General features: G+C 40.3%; 1 protein-coding gene across 1 annotated transcript in view; it reads right to left on the reverse strand.

Annotated features, from left to right (window-relative positions):
* The window catches only part of HOOK1 (hook microtubule tethering protein 1), a 29,566-nt gene extending 17,447 nt beyond the window's left edge, over positions 1-12,119 (reverse strand). The window contains exons 1-6 of the mRNA XM_061451119.1: positions 11,966-12,119; positions 5,702-5,787; positions 4,034-4,106; positions 3,670-3,720; positions 1,934-2,066; positions 957-1,024 (exon numbers count right to left, since the gene is read on the reverse strand). Of these exons, the coding sequence (XP_061307103.1) occupies positions 957-1,024; positions 1,934-2,066; positions 3,670-3,720; positions 4,034-4,106; positions 5,702-5,787; positions 11,966-12,016 (462 nt within the window). The 5' untranslated portion in view covers positions 12,017-12,119. The remainder of the gene's footprint in view (positions 1-956; positions 1,025-1,933; positions 2,067-3,669; positions 3,721-4,033; positions 4,107-5,701; positions 5,788-11,965) is intronic.
* Between the last annotated feature and the right edge of the window lie 217 nt (positions 12,120-12,336).

Consider the following 12,336-nt stretch of genomic DNA (forward strand, 5'->3'; position numbering starts at 1 on the left):
TTGCTCCCCACTAGTCAAGTTAAAACAGAGTGAAACAGAGGATGCGGTCTCAGGCAATTCATTTATAGTTATCACAGTTTGTGTCACTTTAATTGCCATTAAGCAAACACCCGAAACATTCACATAGCTCTCTCAGATCTCCAGTACACAGATGTACACAGTATGTTCATCAGCAATTAAAAGGATTTACTTATTTGAGAATTACAGTATTATATCTATACCTTCTTCAGAAATAAAGTTTGATTTGTCAGAATACAACAAACAAGAGGTTTATGGATTTATTTCTCCAAATAGGATACTTCAGAGTTTTAAAGATTATATAGTCAATTTAAATCTAAGTTTTAAAGCCTACTGCCAACTCCACTGTTACCTTGATGAGAGTGCAATTACACCTTACATTTTCTTCAAAGTTAGCATTTAGTTTTTGCCTCCCTCCACACTCTGCTTCACAGTCCTGAAGCTCACAGATGAGACTGACTGTAGAGCTGTGCCATGTGCACGATCACTAAGACGATCCAACCAAAGCCAAGTCAAGAGTGCAAGAGGAGTACACCATGACAAGAATAGAAGAGATGCAGCTGGGAGTTTGTAAATCTGATGCTGGAACGGTCTGTGAGAAGAATGTAGCCTCACAAACAGTTACAACCAGCTTAACTAGAGCACTGAGAGAGGTGTTTCAGAACCTGACTCCAGTACAGTGGATGGTTGGTAATGAGATACATTTCTTGTATGAAACAAGAAATCTTAAGCATTTATTGTCTCTCTAAATTGCATGTTTGGGCATACAAGATTAAATCCAAGACCCTGGGGTTGGGGTCTGGAGCCTCTTAATCCTGACCCTTCCAGATAATTAGGGAAGTACTTATGCTCTTCCCTGACCCTTGCTTGGATAAAAAATTCACAAAAATCAACAAACAGATGTTGATTGTTGTTGTAGGCTACGAATTATTACTTACCTCTTGAATGGCAGTCATGACAACATGTTGAACAGATTCTTCAAGGGTCATGATATTTTGTATGTGTTCTGTTAACAAGAATTTGTAGTGAGTCACGACAACGTTCATCATAATGGCTTAAGTAACACGACATACTGTTTGCAGAGAGATACAGGAGAAGCTATTCTCTATGAAGCTTCTCCAAAACATGTAGTGCTCGTTTTATACAGAGCACTAGTGTTAAACAACATTATTATACAGTCATATGGTAGATAAACGTAAGGGATTATAATCTCTTAAATGAACAAATCAATACTATGCATAATACACCAAGGAGGTTTTAAGTCATCTGTATTTCCACAGGTCTTTTTCATACATTCATCCATGTATGTATGTATATAAGCTTTTCCAAAGAGCGATAAGCTTGCAACTAAGATAACAAACAAAACTTCATGGAAAAAAGTAATTGTTGGCATATTCATTCCCAGTGCAGCCTGACAGCTGGCTTCCCAAACACCCTTAGATAAAGTCATTTCAGACTACGTAAGAATCACACCCATTCTACTAGAAGATTAGTACTGAGGATTCCATACCCACTCAAGCACTGAGCATTAGCTCTGAGAAGGGGAGAGAAAACTCAACTAATTCAGTCTTGAGCCTCTGCAGACAAACAAAAGGCAATTTCTAATATAATTTTTTAATTTAATTTGATTGATTGGCATTTGAATAGCAAGTTTTAGGTCTTGGTTTATATTTTAACAAATATGAATAATTTACAGACACCTCAGACTATTTTTTTAAACCTGACCTGAGCAAAGGAGTTTTGTACAAGGAAATTTCCCCACAGATTTTAAGTTAACTCCGGTTTCAGAATAGGCACATAAAAAAATCTCTATTGTTAATTTGTTAATACATGAGAAAAGCTTCTACATCTCATTCACCTTAGCAATCACCCGAAGCAGTCTGCTGTTTGTTGAACAGGTTAGGGTAGTGCATACCTTGTTTCCTTTCACAGTTGACTGCACAGCCTAAAATAAGCTGCAGAAGCCTCCCCAGTTCAGTGGGATCTGAGTTCTCAGATATTTGGTTTAAGTCTGGAATAAGCTCTTCTGAAATCTGCTGACCCAAGAACTGGAGAAAATAAAAAATAAAATTAAAACATAATAGGAAAGAAGACAGAAAGTAGACTCCCACTTCTGTACATGAAAATCTGGTATCATGTAAGAAACCTAGACTCAGCCATCCAGACAAAATGGTCTATTAATAAGTTTGTTACTGTAAAACTTCAGGAAGGAAAAGATCTCAAACATTAAGCGTGGAGAGCAACAGATTAGGAAATCTTAAGAGGCCTAGATAAAGCAGATGTTCTTAAATCATTTGTTATGGGGCTTCACACATGAAACACCAAGTCATACAACGTGCCTCTCCTGCACCAGCAAAGGCTATTCCAAATGTCTTTCTCCATCCCTCAGTGTGGATATGTTTTAGGGAAACGCATATTCAATCCCCTGTTAGCCAATGACCTTAACCATACTTGACACCTCAGTTTTTTCTCTGAATAGGCCTAAATTTAATCTAAAGTAGACAGCATTAAAAATATATACACGCAAACCACCTAGCAATTATTTAGTGTAATGAAGTTATGCACTTTAGTATAAAATTGTTCTGGCAAAACCACATATTTTGAAAGTTAATTAACTGGGGGTTTAGCTAATTGACCACTTATACAGGGAAAAGTGACAGCAGGAAGTTAGTAAGTTTTTGGGCTAAACTTCAAATGAGAGAATCAACTTATTCTACCAGTATAATAAAAAAAAAGAATTAAAAATGCTTCCAAATTTGGTTGTTCCATAAGCCTTCAAAAAGCTCCTCATAAGCCTAAAGAATTTCTGCTTCTGGCTTTGTGAGAGAGCCTCAGTCATAGAATCATAGACTAGAATCATAGAATAGTTAGGGTTGGAAAGGACCTTAAGATCATCCAGTTGCAACCCCTCTACCATTGGCAGGGACACCTCACACTAAACCATATCACCCAAGGCCTCATCCAACCTGGTCTTGAACACTGCCAGGGATGGAGCAAAATCCCGGCAATACAGAAGGGCTTGGCACTCAACATCACAACTAAACCCAAGTGAGACCAGGAAGCCATAAGATGATCTGGCAAGTTTTTCTAACCATACCCATTACATTACTGTAATCAAGCTCCACACAAAAAAATCAGCATTTGTTTAAAAAACCTCAATAAATAGCACCTGTTTATGGCTACCCCATGCATTCTGCATGAGAGAACAAACTGTCATCCTTTCTGTGTCCAGAAGGATTTGTAACTTCTCTTTCGGCTTCCAAGTGAGTGCCGTAAAACCTAGATTAGGCTTGCTGAATCTGTTCTGTTGTGTAAAAAAGGATTAAAACTTCATTAGACAAGAGCAAATATGAATCCATGCACAAAAGCCAACAGGATTCTGCAGCTCAGTCCTTGTGACATTTACCTGGGCGATGACAGAGACATGGTTTCCAGATTACACTCCAAGAACCTTATCTAAAATACACCTGCATAAATTAATGTTATTATCACTCACACCTCCCACTTAACCAGTTAATTCTCATTTACTTTCTGCCAAGAAAGTCCTTCAAATAAATTAGTTTGCCAAGAAAACAAATAAGCTAGGTGAAGAGGACAATAATCATGTTTAATAATTAGAACAACAGAAAAAAAAAGCTGGTTTTTCCATACCTCATGATAGTAGTCCATAATTCCTTGCAGTATCTTCTTCAGATTACTGGCCTAATTGTTGTACATAAAAGATAAAGTTACAGGCTTTCATTAAAATTCTTTAAATAATAATTTAGAACAACATGTTCACATAACAGCTCTATGATATGAATCTATAATGAGAGGGGAAGAGAAATAATGCAGAAGAAAATCCCCATGAAACAATGCTGGAAGGCACTTAAAACTATCAACAGACAATTCAAGTACATTTAAAATAACCTTAAAAAGTCTGAGCTTAATTTTGTGGGTTTTGGACTGCTCAATACTCTCAGGACAGACAACATATCCAACCCCACAAACTTCCACTAATTTCAATTTTGAATACCTTTATTCTCCAGTTGTCACCAACATCATCTTTAATGCGATTTAGCCAAGATGCATCAAACCAAGCGACATCTCTGAAATGAAATGATTAAATGTCAATAAGCACATTTATATAAATAAGGTATCAGATTCCCAGCATTAAATCATTGGCTGTTTGACTATGGTGTCTAACGAGGCATGAATTCCTCAAGACTGCAAATTATACTGATGTCAGAAGCAATTTCCATCCTGCTGGCTGCATTAAGACGCCACATTCCAGGGCAAGAAGAATTCCTGTACATGCTTGAGCTAGCTACAGCTAGGAACACAAGGCCTTTGTCACGTTGAATTTTTATACCAGACAAAGTGATCATAATGATGCAAACATCCTCTTTTGACTAGTGCTGATGTTATGCTTGATACCTATTCTCATACATTTCAATTTTCCAATATTTGCCACAGTTTGTCAAAGGTGTTTATTAGGAAACAAACTGGTTTAAGCTACTGGCATTCAATCTTTTTGTATGTCACTGGTTCCCTTGGGCAGAATTATATTCACTTTGCCAGCATAAACAAGGATGAGTTGCTGAGGGAAGTGTTAACACACACTGAGCTGCAGCATGATACAATCACAGTATATTTAACAATATCTCTTCACACCATATTGTTTGTTCACTGGTCTCAAAGCACCTATGTATTACACCCAATTATTATTATCCCCACTAGCATCAACCAATGTGGTTGTAAAGAAGTATGCCCAAAACCTGTAGCAGCCTCATACCACACACATTGCTCAGTGAATCTTCACTAAGTAATCCTAAATCAATTTTTGCTATTCCCAGGAAAAGGGTGAGCTCTGTCTTTACTCAGCATGCTTAAAACCTTTTCAAGCAGACAGGGTGGGGTTTATGGGTTTGGGGGTTTGTTGGTTTGGGGGTGATTTTTATGTATTATTTTGGCTTGAGGTTTTTTAGGGGGATGGTGGTGATTAAGTAATTTCTTAGTAATTAAAAATACAATTTGAACAGGAGATAGTAATTCAGACTTCTGCTTTATATCTGAGCAACAATAAAGCTGCAGCAATGACTTGTAGCATGATACTTGTGTTACAGCTCTCTGAAGGAAATATAACTGTCACACCTAGTATGTCACTCAACCCAGTACCCTTTGTCATCACACCAACACAACAGGAATTATTTTGATTAGCAAACTGTTAATTATTTAATACTAAAATTGCCATTGACGTGTCACAATTTGTTTTTTCCAAACAGTTATATAAATCTTAGAACTTGCAACTAAATCAACTGAGCAATCCCAAAGGAAGAGAACACAAAGACATCATTTGAACTTTTAGTTCTTCATAAAGTGGAACATATTGCCTGAAGTATGGATATCCATGGAAAGAGGGTTGATAGAAAAAGTGAGAAAGGTCCTATCATTCCTGCTCAATTACCCTTAAGTATGAATTTAATACTGCAGTATCAGAATGAAGAAGGCGATGAGGAGATAGTCTATCACATTCAACTATTATACCATCCCCAAAACAACAATACAAAGGTATACTTTATCTTCTCCTGTAAACTGTCCCTCCCCCCCCCCCCCCCCCCCCCCCCCCGCCTACTTAAAAACTGGGCATGGCAAACACAGAACCCTCAAGAAATTAAATACCTTTCCTCCAGTATCAACTTACATTTGGTGAAGTACCTGCGCCATGGCAACCCCATTAGTCAAGTCCTGAACATCTCTGCAAGGTGCAGCAGTGTTGAATGTCTGCAACTAAGACAGGGAAAAACATTGCATTTCTTACTCAGGAGACAGAACAGGAAATCAGTTACCATCTTCATCTTTAAGGCACAAGCATTTAGCAAGATGTTTCTCCACTTGAAACAGCCAAAACGCTTTTTGAACTGTACAGTTTTTAAGCCATCCCAATCATCTCAGTTCTTCTGAATAGTAACTTACAAAGTTAGTACAGCCACACTCCACTTTTTCACTGGTCCTTTTATTGTAAATCAAATTATGGAATACTAACTTGGGAAACTAAAGTCATGTTTATCCATCTTTCAAATCATATTACACTGCTTAGTTCTGGACATATGACTATCTAAACATAAAACAGGATCACAACAAGGGGTGAAAGTTGAGTGGGGGGAAACTATTCAGTCTTTTATTCCAAACATTTAGTAACAGAAGTCATGACAACAACAGAGACCCCCAAAATTATCTGGGGAGTTAAGAATGGAAGGGGGAAAATCGTACAAAAGTAGTGAAAAAAAAAAAAAAACAAACCAACAGTTGTCTGCTGTACACTTTAAGGATATGAAGACAGCGGGAAAAGACTGAACCACTTCAAGTTCTGCAAGCTGGCAAGATATTTCCCTGCAATTCAGGATTCCAAAATTACTCTAAACATGTTCCTATTTAAATATGCAACTTTAAAATACTGCTATAAACCCAAGAAACTTCACTATAGCCTGAAGATATGCATCTTCTCCCAGTTATATTTTACTTATATATTTTTCCTGGTATTTCCACCACCACTTTGTTATTTTCTAAGCATCACAGTACCTAGTGTTTGAACACAGGGCTGGATGCAGTTTCATCCAACCTACATATATCTGTCTAAAGATTAAGCAACAAAGCCCCAGTTTTCCTTCTTCTCCTCCATTACAAAATCAGATTATACATGAAAGCATTTTATAGTAAGTTGTCTGATCTATTCTATATGAATTGTTGAATGCAATCTTTGTATTCTAACTGGTGCTTCCAGGCACAAGTACAACTGAAGACCCTTTGTAGCAGGACTGGTACAAACAAGATACAACTCCCATCTTAAAGAACAAAATCTAACAGCACAAGTGTTTTGCAGCACAAATGCCAGCAATACTTTCAACATGTCTACGTCCTTACACAGTACTGCAACAACCACCCAGCAGACAGCTCTATACACATGAGCCCCATCATCAACCTGATGTATAATACTAGCTTATCACACATCCATGGGCAGCTCTTCTGCTGCTCTGCTCATTTCTGCCTTCAATTTGGACTGCTTCATGTATAAAGCCTTACAACACTGAGGTAACCCAGGTCCTCATATCAATCCATAGACTGTAAAAAGTGAGTCCAAACTCTCAAAACACTTCATTAGGCTCCAGAAATTTGTGTCTTTGAGAACCCCTGGAGCACAGACACTACATTCCTGTTTAACAGTCCCCAATGAAGTTTTCTTCCATGAACGTGGCTGAGGCACTTTTTGCAGTCACAAACTCAGCATCCAGACAGTCTGCAGGATATCCCCTCTTGTGAGAGCCTGTCACCTATTAGCTCTGCCTCATCTCTCCCATCTCTGCATCATTGTGCACATGGTAAACAGACTCTTCTTGCCCTTTCCAGGAGCTCAAGTCTGCATCAACCTCTCCTCCATACCCATCCCCATCTCCTCCCACTGCCTTTCCCAGGACCAACAGTCCTCATCTATACAGACAGTTCTCACATGGAAGCTCTTCCATATCTCTGATGAGCACAGACATTTTTTCCTTAGTTTGCTGGTTTCCCCACATTTAAGATATGTAGGATGGAATTACCTCAAGTTAAACATGTTTCTCCATTTTGGATATTGTGTCTTTTTCTAAAGCTATCCCTAAGGTATATTGGGGATAGCTTTAAAAAGCTATTTTGACAGAATTACCTATTATAATTAGCTATTATAATTGCAATATTTTATGCCTTCCAAAACTCAATCAGCTTGGAACTAACTATTTCAGGTAAGAAAGCAGTTTCCACACACATCGGCCAGTTCATCACACACTTACTCAGGGAAGTAAGAGTTCATCAGCAGTTCTTTTAAGCTCAGCCTTCCTTACCATGATGAATAAAACAAACAAGAGAAAATTTGCTGTTAACAATACTAAAAGATGTTTATGAGGAATAGAATGGAAGCGAGAATAGATCCTTACAATCTCTGTCCGCTGTGAAAACCAACTTCTTAAAGTTACTACGTTTCCTATGTCATAAATTACCTGTCCACTTGTGAAAGGGCTTTCCCAAGCATCCTGTGAAATGTAAGGTTCCTCAGAGGTCACCAGTGAACAGCCTTGTCAGGCGTGTTGGGGAAATCATAGAATGGCTTGGGTTGGAGCTACTTACGCCAACATAGTGGAAAAGCACAGTGTCCAGGAGTAAGAATTTGAGGCAGTTGGTGTCCCATCTATGCTTATAAAAGTGACCACAGACTCTGAATATTTGTTTGCTTGCTTCAAAAAGAGTCTAATAAATCCAATATGAGAAAATTATGCAAAGCAAGGGGGTTTTTGTAATTTGTTTTTAAATTTAAAAAGCATTTTATAAATCCTGTATTACAGCAGGTGAGAAGTCCATAATCCCTGTTAGGTTACATAAAAGACTAAGTAGAACAACACAGACTAAGTAGAACAATCACAGAAGCAGCTGTGATTGACAGCACTGGTTTCTAATACTATAGCAACCTTAATGCCAACACAAGAACAGGCATGCAAGCTTACAAGTCAAGACTGAGCACAGAGTTTCATGGCACCAAGATTATGAAGCTGCCATTTGGAAATACCTCCTCGGAAACCAAAGAAACTGCTAAGCACAGGTACTACCATTTCACCCAAGCCTGTCAGAGCAGGTAAACAAGGCCTTACAAAGCCCGGTGACACTGCTTTATGTATGCCAGTATCTCCCAGAATAGAAACAGCTAATTAAGCAAAAAGCAGGGCTGAGAATCTTAGTTTCTCTGTATATTTAGAAGTTACTTAAGCACCTAGAAATAATATGAGAGTAGACACATTAATTATGGGTTCTTCAAACCCTGTGCCAGCCCAATCATTTCCTCAAGACAGGTTTCTACTGTACTTGCAAAACTAATGAACACAGTAGGCACGGGGAGGAGGCTGGCAGAAGCAGTCACAGACTTCACAACTGTAGCAGTACTCTTTTTTTCCCCCCAAACTTGATTAGTTTTACTAAATATAGCTTCAAGGACATACTGCTACTCACACTGAAAACCATTTCATGAATCTAGCTTAAATACAGCCTGCCACTTGCTGCTATAAGAGAAGCAAGTATTTTTCTCTCAGACACAGCTGTCATGCTTCCAATAATCATCTGAAAATTCAAGTTTGTAGATGTAGCACTTAATGCCTTTTCTCTGGGTCTGCTGAAGGCTCTACCACCAAAGAGCTGTAGATGAAACAAAGAGTGCTACCCAGCAGAAATCAACCTCTTGGGAAGGTATGCCCTCAATTTCATCCAGACAATGTAGAGCTAAGGTTCTCCATTTTATACCCAGACTATACAAACTAGGGATAGAAGTTTTATAGAGTCAGTCAAAGAGATTTTAAAGTAACAATGAACATTCCCATTCTTAATGCCAGAACATTAATAAAACAACTCAGCCACTGGACAGATTTAACATCACCAATGCTTCCAGTGCCAAACAAGGGTACATCTATTGTGGAAGCTTTCTGCTTAAGATGTGACCACATATTTCTAGTTTGGAGACAAAGACAGAAGCAGCCTCAGAGCAGCCCAGTACCAAAAGACATTCAACCAACTTTTTCTCTGCTACAGTAAAGAAAACACCTATGTAATGGCACATAAATACAGAATTTCTACTGCACCACTAGGCCTACTGCTGCTTTTACTCCTTCACTCCTACCCAGAGGCAGAAAATACTCAGGTTTACTTCACATATCCTAACTGAAGTTTGTCTTTCTGACTTAGAAAATTGTTTCTGGAACACACTTGTAAGTTCAGACTTAACAGATACTACTTACATCGATTTTCCTTGGAATCTCATGTACATTTCCCCTATAATTTAACTTAACTCCATTAAGTTTTTTCCTGTAATATCCTCAGACTTTAATGACATCTGTGTTGCAGAACCAATAAATAACAGTTTTATCTGAATTTTCTCTTTCCTCTCTGGACAAAGTATGTTTTCTAATATGGAGTTTGCCAAAATTAAATACATAAACAAACCACAAGATCTTTCAGCAGAACACAGAAAATCATGAGCATCTCTTCACTATACTAAAACAGTAGATATATTAAGAAAGCTTTAGAACCACAGTTACAGAACCCACTTCTCTTCTGAAATATAGCACTTCATTCCTGCCTCCCCAGACCTTTTATTTCCCCTATTATTCAAACTGAAATTCAAGCTGAAAGGATGTTTGAAACAATCTTAGTGTTAACAAAGTTTCTAAGTTGGAAACTAGGTCCAAGAAATAGGGTGTTAGATCTAAAAACATGCATCTGCAAATGCATCTGCTGAGTGTTTTACAGAAAACCTGAGCGCACAGAGTTGAATGTTCATTTCCACTACTGCCACTACACAGAACTCTTACAGTTTAAAGCTAAAGTTCCATTAGAATTCCTTTCATGATCTATAATGTCATTTCAGCTATGCACTGTGAGGATACAGAAAATGAGTATCTGGCTTATAATCTTTTAAATAGGAATTGTAAAACTTACAGAAAGTTCAGCAGTGCTCATGGTATTCTGAGCAAGAGTTCAGGAATGCACTGATTTATTTTGCAATTGAATCATGACAGAGCTATTCTTACCTGACTGCTGAGAGGAAAATACAGTTACAGAGCCAAAAAAGAGACAAACCAAAGTACGCATAGATTAAATGACAGAAGATATCCAGAGAGGTAAGCATAAGACAAAGCCTGAGTCAGCAAAACAGATCACTAAAAGGAAAACAGAGGAAGGGAAATAAAGGAGGGAATTGTTTTTCATGGATTTAGTACTGACGTCAACTTGTTACAACTTCTGTACTGTCACGTAGAAAGTAAAAGGAACTCCTGTTCTAGTAGCTGTTGCTATCACTTCCACCAATTTCATTCAAAGATGTCCACAATGCTTCTAAAACACTCCCTTCTCCAGTTTACAATTCACACAGGCAAAACACCTGCTATTTCTAAAGGTGACACCTGCTATTTCACATCAGGTAAACGTGGCCTTCCCTGCCAGGATTTCTTCCAGAAGTTCTAGTTAGTGCAGCTCACTCCTAACCAAAGGTACTGCACCTTCAGGACCAAAATTGCAAACTAGGAAGCAGAAGAAACTCACCTAGTGGAAGGTGTCTCTACCCGTGGCAGGGGGATTGGAGATAGACCACTTTCAAGGTCCCTTCCAATCTAAACCATCCCGTGACTCTAGGATTCTAAATACAGTTGGACTTTATGATCTTGAAGGTGCCGGCAAAGGGTGCCCAGAGAAGCTAGGGCTGCCCCATCCCTGGCAGTGTTCAAGGCCAGGCTGGACGGGGCTTGGAGCAAGCTGCTACAGTGCAAGGTGTCCCTACCTGTGGCAGGGGGGTGGAACTAAGTGAACCCAAACCATTCCATGATTCTATTATGTTAAAGGTCTTACCACGTACATAAGTCTATGAGTCTAAATACAAGCTTCTTGCACAGGAAACACCGGACGTTTAGGTGTGCTGCGCCTGCCTAATAAATGCTTTAGCCAACTGAGAGCTGGTATGAGATGTTCTGAGGTTTCTGTTCCTGTCAACTCTATTCAAATTAATTAGACATATTTACTATTATTAATTACTGAGCAGTTTCCGCACCAAAGCCACAGCTGGAGAACCACCACATGGTATTCGAACGACCACATCTACAATCAAGGAAACGTCTGACCGGTTGCGAACACCCTCGGTTCACACTTAGGCCCCATCCCAACAACCAGGCCCGGTTCCTGTGCCCAAACCGCCGCTGGCTGCTGCCCGCTCGTACCGGGCAGGAGCACCACTGAGGAGCTGACCCCCCCCGGCAGGCCCCATCCATCCTCCCCGGCAACAGCCCCGGGCTCTGACGGGAAGAGGCGCTCTCCGCCAGGACACGCCGCTCCCGCGCGATCCCCCTCCCGCCGCTCCCGGAGGCCCCCTCGGGGCAGCGAGGCGGCGGCACCGGCCACTCACCCAGAGGATGAGGCTGTCACAGAGCCGGAGCTCCGCCGGCTTCGCCTCCATGGCGCCCGCGTCTCCTCCGGGCGGCTGCCTCAGCACCCGCGGCACCGAGCGCGCTTACGCGGACCGCCACGCGCGGCCGACGTGACGTGGCTCCAGGGGCACGCACCGCCGCGCGCGCGGGGATAGGGGGTGTTGTCAGACCAATTGAGTTAACCGCCCGCCCCGTGTCGGGAGTGGCAGCAAATGCCACCAATCACAGGGGAGGCGTAGCCGTCCGAGCCAATCACGAGGGGGGCGTCGTCCTTAGGGGCGGGGACACGCGTCGCCTCAGCGGCTCCTCTGAGCTCTTGCCGCAACTGCCGCCCCTCGGTGCGGCCTCG

The sequence above is a fragment of the Pezoporus flaviventris genome, unplaced genomic scaffold (genome assembly GCF_033815535.1).
Source record: "Pezoporus flaviventris isolate CSIRO_AGI_PZ_B2104156 unplaced genomic scaffold, CSIRO_AGI_Pfla_v1 ptg000013l, whole genome shotgun sequence".
NCBI classification, from domain to species: Eukaryota; Metazoa; Chordata; class Aves; order Psittaciformes; family Psittacidae; genus Pezoporus; species Pezoporus flaviventris.